Genomic DNA, 15546 nt, shown 5'->3' with positions numbered 1-15546 from the left:
TGGTTTCAGCCAGTTGTGTGTGATATCACTATCCACACTAGCAGAATTAGGAAGCACTTTGTGGAAACATACAGGGTTTCAACCACCATGCAAAGCAGGTCCTACTTTGCCTTTAATTGCTGTTCAAGCAACTGTTTCAGTCACAAGCTGAAATGCAAACTTTCTTGGTCAAGAACTACAAAAACAAAACACTTAAGAGGTTTCCTCTCAAATCTAAATTTCTTTTTCCTTCTGTCAAATGGGATAGTATCTCACTGAAAAAAATTTACATACTCTCAATTTATTCTCCAGATCAAATTAAAATTCTATTTTTGGCACTGCAGAGAGCATATTATTGTCGCCCAGTATTCTACATGTCTGCCCTGTCTGATGTCTGGATAAACACACCAGGGATTTCATCGTATTAAGGCACGTTAAGCCTTTCACCAAATATTCTGCAGTTAGAGTACTAAGGAGCTACAGATGCTAAGAAAGTGATGTAATGATCTTGTGATCTTGTGACACCACGTTGTAAGTGTGGTGGGATTATGAAAATAATGCAAAAAGATTTTTGGCTAGGTACATGACAGATGACACATCTTTACTAATTCAAATCACAATACTGTGATAGCTGAGTGCAGATGGATGCCTGTGTATGGTTTAAGTTCCATCTTTTTTCACACTCCAAAGCATTTCTCAAAAGCTGGTATTAATTCAAGGAAATAAAGGCTGGGATAACAACAAAAACCAAATGGCCATGTATGCAGAAAACCAAAATACATACATTACAAGAAAAAAAAAACCCTAGAAATTATTTGGAACCACATATGTATGTTTATTACAGTATAATGACTAGCTTTGGCCTACTGACTTTAATATTATGGGAAGCAGTCGATACTGTTTCAGTTCAGTAACACTGAGCTATGTTTTGTGCCTAGCAAAAGCAATTGCGACTTCACTAACAACAGAAAACACATTACACTGAAACAGAACTGCACACCCATAGCTTGGGGAGGTTTCACGAGAAACAGCAGAACAACAGAAATCAACCTGGTCTTTCATTGCCGGTGGAGAACAACAAAGCAAGAGAAAGACGAGAAAGCAGTAAGTAGGAGAAATCCAGGTACCTCGTAAAGTGACAGGTACAGGAACACCAACATACTGACTGCAGCATGGGGAGCAGTGGGCATTCAGACTAAGCAAAAAACCATGATTTCCCCGGCACTCTTCCTTACCCTCCCCTATCATGGATGAGGCAGGGACACAGCAAATAAGCCACTCTACCATTTTCGAATCATGCTCTCTCTTCCTTGCACTCGGAACTACTGCTTAAAGGAGCTATTCCCTGCGTGAGGGCTGTGCCGAGCGGCAGCGCCCCGCGGAGCCGCAGAGCCCAGCGCCCTGCCCGGCCGGGCGCCTCCCGGGCGCGGCGGCAGCGGCTCCGCTCTGCCGGGCCGGGCCAGGCCGGCGTCCCCCGGGAAGGGCGGCCGAGCTCCCGGCGGCAGCGCGGGCCGCTGTTGCCACCTGCTGCCGGAGCGGGGACCGGGCCGGGCAGGCGGCGAGAGCCCCGCCGTGGGCGAGGGGCCCCGACCGCCCCGCCCGCGGAGGAGCGCGGAGCGGGCAGGAGCGAGGGAGGAGAAGCGGAGCGGCGGCTCAGGTAAGCCGAGCTCAAGGGGGAAAGGCCAGGCTGTGTGAGTGATGTGCGAGTCGTCTGACATCCATTCCCTTCCTGCAAAGGGAAGATTTGTATTTACCGGTGGGGGGTAATGGCTGTCCCGAGTGGAACAGAAGGACGATGATCAGCGTGACACTAACAATGTAAGGCTGTACTTGGTGCCATAAAGGGTTACACAGAGGGGCAGCGAATACTGAAGGGAGCGTGAGCCGGGTAAGATAAAGCATTTGGGTGTAAAAGATGTACCGCATTCCCTATGGAGGAAGTTTTCGCCTGAGCATAAAAAAAAACACAGTCAATGCCCTCTTACAGATCACTCAACAAGCAGTTTAATAATTAAATGGTATTTTACCGTTTATGTGTAAGCCAGTATGCCACATAGCAAACATACTAGTGTAAGGTTTAATCTGTTAGCCATATTTTTGAGTCATCATTAAGATCTAAATTTTACTGCATCAGAGTTATTACTCAAAGCAGCTAGGCGGATTTACCAAAAGAGGCGAAGCAGCGCTTGATCGACTTCTGAATAAAGTACAAAGCAATTGGAGACGCCAAACCAGCCCTTAACAAAATTTCTCTATAGGATAAGGGAATAAGATTTTTAGGAGTAACACTATAAATTTAGACCTTACAACCAGAAATTAGCTGAAAATGAGAGGAGAGTTGAAAGGCTAAAGAAAGGTTGAAGGTCAGGAGAAAGCTTAAAGACATTTCATTAGAGCCGCAGAAAAATAAAGTGAAATGCACACTTTTCCCTCCCTTGTTTTTTCACAACCTCAATATTCCTACTCCTCAAAATCACATATATGATTAAGTATAAGAGCGTGGGGGACACCTGTAAATAAAAGATACTCTTCAAAAGTGGAAATCAGCCAATGAAAACAAAAAGCAAAGTCTTGGAAGTTCAACGTAAATTGGACAAGAACAAAAAGGTCTAAACCCAAACTTGCCAAATGCATAAAGCTAGTAATAAAACTGCTTTCAAACACATCACATCTATGAAGCCTGACAGGAAACAGCTGGGCATGCAGATAATCTGGCTGTAGAAAGAGCACAAAAGAAAGAGAATCAGAAAAGGTTAAACAAACTATTTGTGTAAGGATTCACAACCACAGAAAAGGTCAAAGAGGTTCTCAGACAAGTTCTGTACTTCTAAAGTGATATGTTTTGGGCACTGTCTCAAATTGAACAAGCTTCAGAACATACAAATAAAAATTTTAAGAGGATTCTTCAGATGATACTGGAAACTACAAACCAGTCAGTCTGATTTTTATGCCTGGAAAATGCCTTTGTGTTATACAGAAGAACATTTTTGTTTTTTAAAGAACATACAGCTAAACCAATGTAATGAGAGAGCAAGGTAACACAATTTGTAGTATAGCAGGCACTCACGAGCAACAAATTAAGTAGTACTGCTTTAATGGAGTGTCCATAAAGGCCCAGGTAAGAATGATCAGGTTAATACTGAATTTGCAAAAGGCTCCTCACTATCCTTACCTAAGGTTTCAGAAAAAATTATGTTGTTGTGGTTAAGAGGAAACATCTACTTGGATTAAAAGCAGCCACACCAATAGACCAAAAAAAAAAAAAAACCACCAAAAAACCCCCCAAACCTGCTAAAAAAAAAAAAAAAAAAAAAAGAAAAGAAAATCAATTACCAAAGTGAAAGATTGGATTTCAAAGTAGAAATTTGCATCAAAGAAGCCTTACCAGGACTTCTACAGGTTTCTCTGCTGTTTAATGAACATGAGGCATCAATGTTCTCAGATAATAACACCACTTAAAAGCTGACCACGAGCACATATAAAAGGATCTCTCAAATATTCAGTGTCAATACATGCAAAGTAGATGGGAAAAAAAAAGAACCCAGACTGTAAAAGTCCTGTGATGCATACAGAATTAGCAACTGCTGCCCCAAAAAGACACTCAGATTTTTTTTATAGTTCTCTGAAAATATAAGCTCAAAAATTAGCAGCAGTGAAGGGCAAACAAAATGTCAGTAACAATACAGAAAAAATAGAGCCTGAAAAAAAATGATGTGACCTCTTGGCTCAGGCATATGGTGCACAAAGATCTTGGAAGCAGCATGCTGAGCCAGTCAGTCACCTCCTTGGCAAAGAGAAGAAAGAATCATGGACTATGGTGACAAGGAAAAATCAAAAGAACAGATAACATGTATGAAAGCTGTTCCAAACAAACGTTTCAGTTTGAAGCCAACTACTACAATAAGATAAGAGACCTACGAAAATTACATAATGAGTGGTCAGTGCCACTCACCTTGGCTTTTTATTTTATGATTATATGCAGATGAGATCAGGTAGATAGATCTCCACTTGGCCAAATATAACATATAGTTTTAATTGATTTTTTAAAAAAGACAGATAAAAATACAGTTAGAGGTACACTGAATGTTAAAAGAAAAGTTTTACCTACTTTTCTTGCAATGATACTAAATCCCCATTTAACTACCTTGTATTTAAATTGTTAGTAGCTATATACATATTAATGGCATTAATTTTTGAATTAAAATCTTTTGTATGTATAAATGTATCCAAATCTAACAAAGACATGAAAAATCACAAACAAACTGTTGTTGCAAACATCCTTTTCTTTTAAGCTTTTTTATGTAATGAAAAAATATGTAACTGTATTATTCGAAGTTCTTAATTAGTAGGGATTTCTTATTTTTAATAACGCTAGAATCTCTCAGTAGTTCAGCAGTGTATAAGAGTATGACCAGTGGAAAATACTTCTGCTATAAAAGAGACACAAGGTGCTCTTTTTCTCCCTCCTGCCACCCAATTTTTACATGGTACTAATGCTAACAGCACACATTTTGTTGCTTTTATGCTAAGAATTTTGTAATCATCCCCCTTCTGAGTGAGCACACAGTTCACAAATGGCAAATAACAGTATGGGGTTTTTTGGGGGGAGAAAAGAGTGTTTCTGAAACTTTTCTCTAACTTTTGAAGTTAGATCAGTCTTGCAAGAAAAAAACCCATGGTTTCAACTGAAACAACAGACAGACAATGCAGTTACATTTTCTTACAAAACTTCTCTATTAAATTACATTCATATGTTCTTAACAACAACAAAAATCTTTAATTATCCAAACTGTTCAATGTGGCAGTAATTAGTCTCTGCTGATTCAAATATTGTGAAGAAAACTCAATATTATTTTCTTCATTTAAAACCCCAAACTTATGTTATTTAAAATGCGTTTTGTATTGTAGAAAAAAATGGTATAATTCTATACATTTGTTTTTAAGTGGAAATGTCATATAACATGAAAGATTCAGTTCCTTTCTTGATGATACTGATATTTCTGTCCTTCATTATCTTGATTTACTGCACATATATTTTAAAAAAATATAATTGAAGTTGTATTTTTCCCATAACATCTGTTGCAATTGCTTTATTGACCTCTGGTCACTGTAAACTAAGTCTCAGAAAATCTTAGAGGATAGAAAGAGGACTAGAAGCATGCTTTGAATACTCAGGGATGGTTTTCAGGACCTTCACACACAGCTCAGGGCTTTATGTCACATCCACTGGAAACTCCGCCTGTCCCCAAGGACTTTGGTTGTCCTTCCTCCCCAACTGTGTTTGACAGGAGGGTCTGGACAAGGGCTCCAAAATCACTGCTCAATACAGAACACCGGGGGCATAATAACAGCATCAAAGCAGTAGAAACATCTGCAGCAATATGTATGTGTGACACTAATTTAACTCTAGCCTGTATTCTATACAAGTAGTTTTGTGTATTCTTTTGTTTTCCTTCCCCATAATTTCCCAACAGGAGCTTGTAAAGTAATTATAAGTGAATAAAATGTGCAAGCATACAATCTAACAGCAGGCATAATGAATATGGTAGCACAAAGTCAAGAAGAAGCAGAGAAATAAGACACAGAATTATGGTGTGAAATTTTGAGGAAGTCCTAGTACACTACACAAAAAACTACAGAATCAAACCAGTCTTTACTTGGGTGTGTCTCTGAAGAATCTAAATAGGTGTTGGAAAGGCTATCAGAGGGGAAGTTTAAAGTATAATCTTTTAAGCTTTTGGGTGTTTGCACACACAATATTTGATTAGGAAAAAAGAGAAACATTTAAAGAATTTCAATTCTCTACTAATGAACCTGAAGTGACAGGTTAAGTTTCAGACTTTGTAATTAACCTGCACTGATTGCAAGAACTTTACTTTTCATTAATTTAACAAAGAAATACAGACTTGCCACCTAACAGAAGAAAGGTCTGCATATCTTCCTACAGACAACATTTTCTCCCATAACTTAAATGGACAGAAATTACAAACTTAGGCAGCAGTTTTACTTATACTTACTAGTATAACGGTGGCCAGATAACTTGATCCAATCGTGTATTGTTTTGTCCTCATAACTTGTTTAATCAGTAAAATATCTTTTAGGAAGATACTGACATATTTGTGAAGAATGGGTACTATAAATTTCAAATGATGGTGCTTGTGCACACACGTTGTTAGGATAAATAATGCTCAGATCACCTCTGGACTCTCTATAAAATAAACTAATCCTGAGTCTTATCTTCCAGATGTTCAGTCATTCTTTCCTGATTGCTTTCCATTTCAAGCATCTCTTGGACCTAGACTATGTGATAGTTCAATGCATTAATAATTCCTGATCAGAACATTGAAATAATGCAGTGTAAGAGACATTTTATCATCCTTCTCTAGTGAAATAATTTAGTTAAACCTCTGACAAAGTCTCTCCTTGCTCATCATTTCTACATGTCCGCATAAGTGGTCAAGTAAGAAAACAAACCCAAGATTTTCTCTTGTTCTTTTGTCACTAATAGTCAAATACTGAGAATAAACATTTCTTTCTCTTGCTAACATTTGAAGTATGTCCACTTCCTGCGCATCTGTCTTGAATTCAGGGCAGAAGATATGTTTGTTGTTCAAAGTTGTACTGCTGTTAGCAGAACAAACTCTGCTGCAGATATAACTTCCAGTAAAATAAGCTCAAGTCCAGATTACAGGGTTGGTTTTTACCAGCTGTTAGGCGAATCTTCCTGCCTTTTCTGTAATTGTTTTTCCTAGTTGATTCTTTTTTGAGGCCTGTAATGGACAGTGTCTTGGTCTTCCCTTTCTTTTCCCCCCTGCAGATATCAGAGTGGGACAGGTAGTTCCATCAAATTCTGCAGACTACCAGTGTCTCAGAGAGAGGGAAAAAATGACTTATTAAATGAAGAAAATGAGAAGTCATCCAAAATTCAGAGGCATAAATCTCCAAACTACTTCCAAAAGACCCAGGGCAACCACAAGGTGCTATGGAAACTTTTACAGAAAAATAGTTAAGAATATTGTAGCAACACAGTCCCTGGAGTGACAAATCTTGTTGAGAGAAACTTAATGCATTGGAAAAGATAACAGACAACTTCAGAAGACAAAGAACGGCATATGCCATTTTTGAGAAACTTTTACTTTCAACATTCACAAGGCATGCTTAGAACTAAGACAGTTTTAATGTGCCAAGGAATAATTTCCATACATGTAATAAATACTAGATAAAAATCTCACTGTGTAATAAATTTAATATTTAGGTGCACAAAATACCCAATTTGCCTTTTTTCCTGGCTGACATCTTCAGTTTAATTCTTTCCTTCTATTTTTATACACACAGAGAACTTTTTGCTATCCTGACTGCGCTTATTTACCAGTTGTAAACACAGAGGAAGATACACTGTTTCTTTATAAATAAAGGCATTGAGGAAGGCACTGACAACTTATTATCTGCACCATGGCTGCAATGCCAAACAGTTGTCATATTTCAAGTGAGGACAGACAGCTTGAACAAAGATACCTTATTTACAAGACAGGGTCCCTAAATGCAGACACAGGCTTAACGTGCAATTATGTTTTAATGCATAGGGTGTTCATCATAGGTTACTCTATACACTTAACACCAAAATCTTGTGCCCTAATCTGAGCACACTTTGCATCTCTGAAATATTAAGAAACCCACCCCCCCCCACCACCCCCACCCCCCCTCCCCACCAAAAATGTTAATTTTAAACCCCAAGTCTTTTCTCTAGGAAGAAAATCTGAGCTATAAAGGAAAAAGAGGTAAGAAGTGCTTGTTTGGCCTTTCTCAAGTTTTGGCCATATCATGCAGCCAAACACAGCAATATTTCCAGTGGGAACATAATACTGGATAAAAGATATTTGTGGTGGAGTAAAAACACAAAAGTAAGCAAAACAGCTGGATAAAGTGTTTTGCATAACTGATAGATGATTACAAAAAAACCCAGGCATCAGTAAGACCTTGCGTGAAATCAGAGAAACCACGAGTACTCATTTTTATGCTAATAACAGAGAAAGGGCACTACAACTAAAGAGACCTATATTTCTTACAGTTCTAGCCTTGCCTGCATAAAATAGATGGAAGTACTGTTAGGAATTAGAATCTACTAAAAAAATCCCCACAACAACAAAAATTAACCTAGCAAACTTTGAAGCAGTACTAGAAAGACACACTAGAGTACAGAACAAATGTACTCTGATTACTACAACTAATCCTTCCACACTGACAAAATATTTTAAAGCAGACAGGCTCTGGGCATTTGTCATGACTAAACCTATTTCCAAAGCTGGAAGCAGACAAATGCAATTCTGCAAGCAGACACTTAACAACCATACAATAAAAGAAAACTATATAAGATGTATTAGAGTATACTGAGATCTGTTAAATGCCACATCTGATCAGATATGCAGACAATATTCTTGCAGACAATATTTCGTCTGTATTTTGTATCTTAAAAAGCAAATAAAACTACACCAAAAACACCCATAAAAGAACAAAAATTTAACAAGACATGAAATACAACATTTGACCAGGTCTCAAGCTATTTTAAGGTCTTCATCTAAACACAATCTGAATTAAACTTGAAATCCTAAATTTATTAGGTGGATTAGTACCCAGCCTAATTGTTTTCCCTTCTGTTCATGTAGAACTTCAAAATTTTTCAAAAGCACCAGAAAACTACAACACAGTAAGTAGCATGCAAAACAAGAAACGTAATATCACTCAGCACTGAACGTTTCTCTCTTCTGGGTGCCTTTCTGAGGCCAGTAAAAAAATCAAAAAAACAAAAACCTTTTCTGTGATTTGTGTGAACACTGCATCCTCTATAGCTTTAAGTTACCTGGTACCACAAATTGTCAGGAGGGGGGTAGGGGGAAAGTTTCACTTGACTGCATTCCTTATTTATGCAAAACAATTTATTGTAGAATCCTGAGAAAACTTATGTTGTGGAAATTGTGAATGTAAAGTGTAAATTTATATGTTAGTGTACATCAAACATGGAAAATCCTCAAGACCACTACTAAAAGGCCTGCCCCTTGGCTAGGGGACAAAACACACTGATCACATTTTTTACTGTATTCATTGTCATACAACTTTAATATTAAAGATGCAAATACATTATCTGACAATTTTTGTTAGTGCAGGCACTCAATCATTATTTAAATTTTTGTTAGTACATTGTTGTTAGTATGTTCAAATTGCAGCAGAAAATCCTAAATGTTATAATACTCAAAAATATGCAAAACTTTTATTTTTAATAAAGAAAAAACATCATTGCATACATAAAGGTAAAGCTAAGTACTTGGGGTTTTGATTCTACAATTTCTGCATGGGCTCTATTGTTGGATCACTCAGAGACCTCTGCATGGTATGACTGATGCTAGAAATACTTCTGTGCAATATCTCTATTTTCCTTGCCCCCACCATGCAAATATTTCCTGCTCCTCACCCCATTTTCTCCATGCTTATTTTATGTTCTTAAAAAAAAAAAAAAAAAAAAAAAAGACTTCTAGCACCAATCATTTTCACAAATTCGCCCACCAGAAAAAAATATTCTTGGGTTTGTTTAATCACTTCTGCACAGCAAGGGAATAAAAGAACCATTAAATTCTCTTTTGCAAAGACTTTTGGTTTTAGAAAACAGCCATTGAAAGATGAATCTACAAAATCTGCACACAGCTCTGAGATGATCATGTGTGCTTAATATTGTAATAGGATAAAGGTTAAGAATAATATTGTTTGACCCCTTCAACTACTGACATTCATGCCATGTTATTGTTAGTGTTGCATGTTAAGAAAGCAAATTTTCAATGAACTTGTGTTGGCTTTACCACAGACACAGATGTTAGGCGGACTCCTTTTTTCATAAGGTTCTCATTATTAACTGAAACCAAGTTGAATATTTGACTGAAGGAAAGGACCATATCATTGTTTTCAGATTTTGCTCTATGACTTAACTGAACTACATCTGCCAGCTTTGGAAATACCAAGTACTTCTTGGCGCCAGCACTGGCGCCTTGCTCTATGACTACCATCTTAAGTGCTTCAGCTTGAGGAAGTCTAGTAACCATCAAAACAGTTTAATAAAACCTTAAAACTGTGATTACGAGTTACCCACTAGCTGACAGAGAGCTCTCAAATTTGTTCTATTTATGAATAATTTAGCAAAATAAGCAAATCATAGTAAACTGAATGCATGGCTGTAAATATGTAGCCTAGAAAGTTCACAAGATGTTTTTGTGATTTATGAAGTCTGTGTTATACTTGAAACCACATTTATTTAATAGATAGGCTGGCACTTCACAGGATAATTCAATCTGCTTCAAATCTATCCAATGCCTTTGGGAAACATAAAGGATGCTCTGAATATAAATGCAATTCCACTTTTCACCTTTTTGCACTACTGTCTCTTAGCATAAATGTGAAAAGTATTACACTCCCCTAGAAGATCTCGCTTTGTAAAAAATGCTGTTGCAGATGAAAGAACGCCACAGTTTGTGCTAACCCAAATATAGGAACTATTTTATAAAACAAATAAATTAAACACTGTAATTCACTTTTCTGGATATGTCCCAGGGTTATCTGAATTAAAATAAACAACACATCATTCTTTCTTCCTCAAAAAAACCAAAAATGGAAGTGACTATATTATATACCACTTATACAGCTGATGCTGAAAGGGGAATATAAATACCAGAACAAGCTATTTTCATAAAAATAGTGTAAAAAAGGCCTCATAATAATTTATCTATCAAAAGATATAAATATTTAGCATTTCCAGATAATTATGTGATCTGAGAATAATCAATAGTTATTTCACTTACCATGCTGAATGTCCTTCATGTCTAAATGAAGGCTAGACATTAATATTCCAACAGCTTGAGATCTTTTGTTACTTAACAACTTGACAACCTGCCAAAAGAAACACAAGTATTATTATATTATGCAAGATAATGTACAAGATATTTTGCATTACTAACAACATATTCAAGAAACAGTTCTTTGTAGACTATATACATATCCAAAAAATGAGCAAATTTATTTTTCTTAAAATTTGCTTCTGCTGTATAAACCCGTTAGAAGTATATGTAACTTTATCACCTAGTTGAATTAAATCCTAAAAGGTTTCCCTAGTCTTCCTTCTTCATTAAAATGCACGCTCTACTTCACACTGATGTTACTAAGTGTATGAAAAACACTGTCAAATAAAAAAAATTCCAACTGTGTCTATCTTGGAATTGCTTTGGTTTCCAAAACCACACAATGATTTCCATCTTTGATGTAAGTTAAAACTGTGAGAATTTGTATTTTATTTGAATGTTTGACGTAGTAGGCGCCAATATGAATTTTGTTTTAAAGTCAAAATAACCACGTACACATTGGGGTTTTCTTTGATCAGTTTAAGGATTATAAAAGGTCACAAAGCTTTTTTTGTTTCCAAAATAGAAAAAAAAACCAAAATCAAGCCATCAAAATGTCTTGCTTTAGGGGTTAAAATCAGTGATTAAAATAGACTTTCATATGTGTTGGTTTTGCAATCATAAGAGCAGCATGTAATTCACAGACTACCTTACAAAGGCTCTAAGTTGTTTGAATTCAACTTGATGTAAATTTTATATCATTGTTAGGAGAAACAAGTAATGCCAAAAAAGGATTTTATCTGTAAGATGACATGATTCTAGATGAAATAATTTTCAATGCCAGGATTCAACCATTGCATAGAAGAAAGAGGTTCATATTTACTCTACATAAATTGCTGAGTTTTACACTGTACTAATCACACCAATGAAAACCCTTGTGAGTCACTTGGAGGAAAAAAAGAAAAGACAGATAATTAAAACTGTTAGTTCATGTCAGGAAGCATATACATATTTTTTCAAGTTACAGTGCTACTACTGTAGTGCCAGGAGGCTCTATCATATCCAGCCACACTGGCAAAATTATTTAAAAATTAATTAACAGAAAAGAGATTAGAAGAAGTAGAATTAGGTTAGGCAGAGTAAAGAATTTCTTGATCCAATTCACATCTTAAAGGCTCAAAAAAGTACTCAAAAGATGTTGGCCCTGTGATTCACTGATTCATTGCCAACTTTGATTCACTGACATTTTCAGATACAGGTCTATACACTGATGTTTGAACAGTGGAAGAGAAGGAAAAACCTGACCCTGAACTCTGCCATTGGAACTACTTTGGAAAGGAAACTTGAGAAACTCACTGTACTTACAGTATAGGTTTTCTGAGGATGTGGTTGGCTGGCCAACTGTTTAATTTTATTTTTTACCATCTTAAATCTTCATAACCATTGATTATGAAGATATTTTATCCCCCTTTCCTCACAGATGCCAAACTAGCTGCAGTGGAGTGAAAATACTGCTGTAGAAGCCCTGACGATAAGGGACTGATGTCTGTGTCTCAAACGTGAACAGCCAGATCGCTGTGCTGCCAACCAAGGATCCTTGGTAATGCTGGGAGAAGTAACAGGATGTGGCTGGAGAAGGGGGCCTTACAGGGGCAGGGCAGCAGTTTTCTGGGACAGAAATCCTTGTTCTAGGTCCTGGAGATAAGTACAGCGTGGTACAGTGCACGTGCAGGAATGAGGTGGAGAAAAAGGATTACTGACCAAAAACCAACCCAGCAGAGGAGGATCAAGACACCAGAGACCCCCCCCCCGAAGCTCTCCAACCCATTTCCAGAAAGGTCTAGAGGAATGAACTGTGCATGATAACTGATTTGCATAGAAAGCAAGAACCTTATCTATAAATAAGTACCCCTGTGAAGCTCAGGTACACATGTGCCAGGGCTCTGGACATCCCATTAGATGGATCAATACTGGACCAAGGAGTGGTGATCTTTGTCCCTCCCTCTCTTCAGTTTCTCTCACTCTACCTCTTTATTCAGAACCCACCACTGTGTGCTTATACTGGAAAATAAGGGAATAGCATATCAATTTCCATGACAAGTGAATAATTTGCTAATAAAATTCTGTAAGCTTTTACAGACCTTCTGGCTTTTGTCATTCCTTGTTGACCATGAGCGTCTGCACACCTGTGTGTTCCCTTCCCTTTTGGGGTGGGATGTGTCAACAGCAAAAAATACTGCTCATTAACTAAAACTTTTAACACTGGAAAACAAGTATATCATAACTGATGTTCACAAGGTTAAAGATCTAAATATTCAAGGCATGGCTACTCACATCACCTCTCAAAAATTAGCAAGAAATTCCTACGTAACTTTTTAATCCATTTAATATACTATTTGGAATTTAAAACTTGGATACGATAGTCAGATTTTTTTGAATTTCAAATGTAAAACTAATCTAATTCAGAAAGTTACATTTAAGTTAACCTACAATAGTCTTCTAATAGGGTATAATCACTCTAAATATTTTTTTAATGCAACAAAAATTTCATTCAAGCCTGAAACTGAGATAAATTTGGGTCAATACGAGATTTTCTTCTTGTAAAGAGAAGCTGTTATAGCTTTATTTCTTTGCAGCTACAAAAGGATTACAAAATAAAGTAGGTCTTGGATAGCAAGGTAGAGATCAAATCTTTCCAACAATCAAGTTGCAATCTGTAATAGCAACCAAACAAGTATTTTCCATTCTATTAAAAAAAAAAAAAAAAAACAAAAAAAAACAAAATTTCAAGATGAACAGAATTTCTTCAACTGATGTTGCTGCCTAACCATACTTGCTGGAAAGGCAGAACAACAACTGAAATAATACAGTATGTTACGCAAAAAAAGTTCAAAAACTTCACCCTGAAGTTGTGTATTCCAAAAACATTGAGGAAGCTGAATTTGGTAAAGATGTTGCAGAAACTGTTGATTTCAGCTCCTATCGTTGTCACTCAAGCCCGAACATCTTGTTTTAATAGCATAACCAACTCACTGGTGCCAGCATAAAGTGGGAGTCCTTTGTTGCCTTTACTTTGAACTAGAAAACTATCCCAAAGCTGACAAATAAAGTGAATTAAAAATCAAATGCAAACTAACCGCAAAAGTGCTATCAGAAAACATTAGTCACACAAAGTGGCAAGAGCTCATCAGAAGAAAGCTTGTAAGTTTTCTGTCCCTCAGATTCTGCAGAAATGGAGTAGAAATTGAAGAATTGTAGGATACTATGTTATTGATGAGGAAAACAAAAGAAGAAAATCGAGAGTAAAATAGCTTTGTGGAGTGGTCTTACACAAAAAAAATATAACAACTGCATTCATGTGTGAACCTACTTAGAATCAACTTGACCTTTCCAAAGGAAGCAGAGCTACACTGTTCCCTCTTGGAGGCCCAAAGAACGTGGATGAGTTGGAGTCTGATCTTGGAAATGTCCCACATCTAATTCTTCAAACTGTGAAATCAGAGTTTCTACCTTCCTTCAGAATTCTAAAGCTCAGACAGCTACTAAGATCAGGTTTACAAATACAACAAGGGGATAAACACTAGAGAAAAACGAAGCAAATAAATTAACTATGTTGTTGTCACGCAGGCTAGAACATGATTCCTGTCCAGGGGGCAGGACCAGACTTAGTGACCTAGTAGATCTTTTCAAGTCCTGGCTTAAAAGTCAGCAGGAAAAGGAAGCTGCTTTTTCTGAAAGTGAGGTGATAGACAGGAGAATAATTAGTTGCTGAGTGCCACGTCTTGACAGTGATTAGAAGCAAAACAAAACAAAAAAACCACTGTCCGCATGAAGAGTAAGTAATCTTTGCTGCCAAAATTATGAACCATGATGATATCAAAAGGGTTACAAAGAACATGACTGTCAGGTGAATGGGTACAGAACAGCAATAGATAAAGCAGTTTCACATAGCAGCTACCAACTTTCCCTGGTTTTATTTAAAATGTAGGGTTTATGTCAACTTTTATACTAATCTCTATTATGCTGTTCATTCCCATTTCAGTCAATTGCATGAATACTAGAGTTTCCTCCAATAGAATGGACGTAACAATACAACACTAATTCAGAAAATATGAATATTAGCATAAATGCCTAAAGCAATTCCCACATTTAAAAATAAAACAATAAAATAAATCAGCTGCATAGTCTGGGCCTACAGGCTTCAGACGAGTGACGCCATTTAAAGGCAGAACAACAAAAGTTTGATAAATCCAATCTCTGCAAGATCTAAAGCCTCAGACACAATACACAGCTCCTTTTTAGTCTGGATTCTGGAACTCTGCTTTAAACAAATTAAAAAAAAAAAAAATAAAAAGGAAGCTAGAGATATTATCTGCAGCCTGAAGTCTAGGACAACCTTTCTAATTCTTGAGTGGTCCTCATTGTTGAGCATTAACAAACTACACGCCAAATTTGTTCCTGAATGTTTAACACAAGCAAAAACAATCAAAGAGATATTAGTGAAAGGTAATGCAAGACAAACGTTTGATGAGAGCCCCAAAGCAAAAAATATGAAGATTCCTTTTCCCCAGAATAATATTTATTTAATGCATGGAATTTTTCATTGATTCTTGCTTTCTATTTCTGATTTTGAGCATTTAGAAAAATTGTCCCAAAGTTCTCACTGGTTAAGAAAAACTGCTGTACATGA

At 36.7% G+C, this 15546-nt stretch overlaps 1 protein-coding gene and 1 long non-coding RNA gene across 2 annotated transcripts in view; one reads left to right on the top strand and one right to left on the bottom strand.

The window, feature by feature from the left end:
• The window catches only part of FMN2 (formin 2), a 155026-nt gene that overhangs the window by 80940 nt on the left and 58540 nt on the right, over positions 1 to 15546 (bottom strand). Inside the window, exon 7 of the mRNA XM_059841678.1 lies at positions 10821 to 10908. Coding sequence (XP_059697661.1) covers positions 10821 to 10908 — 88 coding nt within the window. The remainder of the gene's footprint in view (positions 1 to 10820; positions 10909 to 15546) is intronic.
• LOC132324983 (uncharacterized) lies at positions 1489 to 12997 on the top strand. Its single transcript, XR_009485808.1, has 2 exons — positions 1489 to 1636; positions 12337 to 12997. It is a non-coding gene; the product is annotated as an uncharacterized LOC132324983 (long non-coding RNA).

Source organism: Haemorhous mexicanus, chromosome 3, assembly GCF_027477595.1.
Source record: "Haemorhous mexicanus isolate bHaeMex1 chromosome 3, bHaeMex1.pri, whole genome shotgun sequence".
Lineage (NCBI taxonomy): Eukaryota > Metazoa > Chordata > Aves > Passeriformes > Fringillidae > Haemorhous > Haemorhous mexicanus.
The sequence above is the reverse complement of the archived record's forward strand: the minus strand, read 5'-3'. Positions and strand labels throughout refer to the sequence as shown.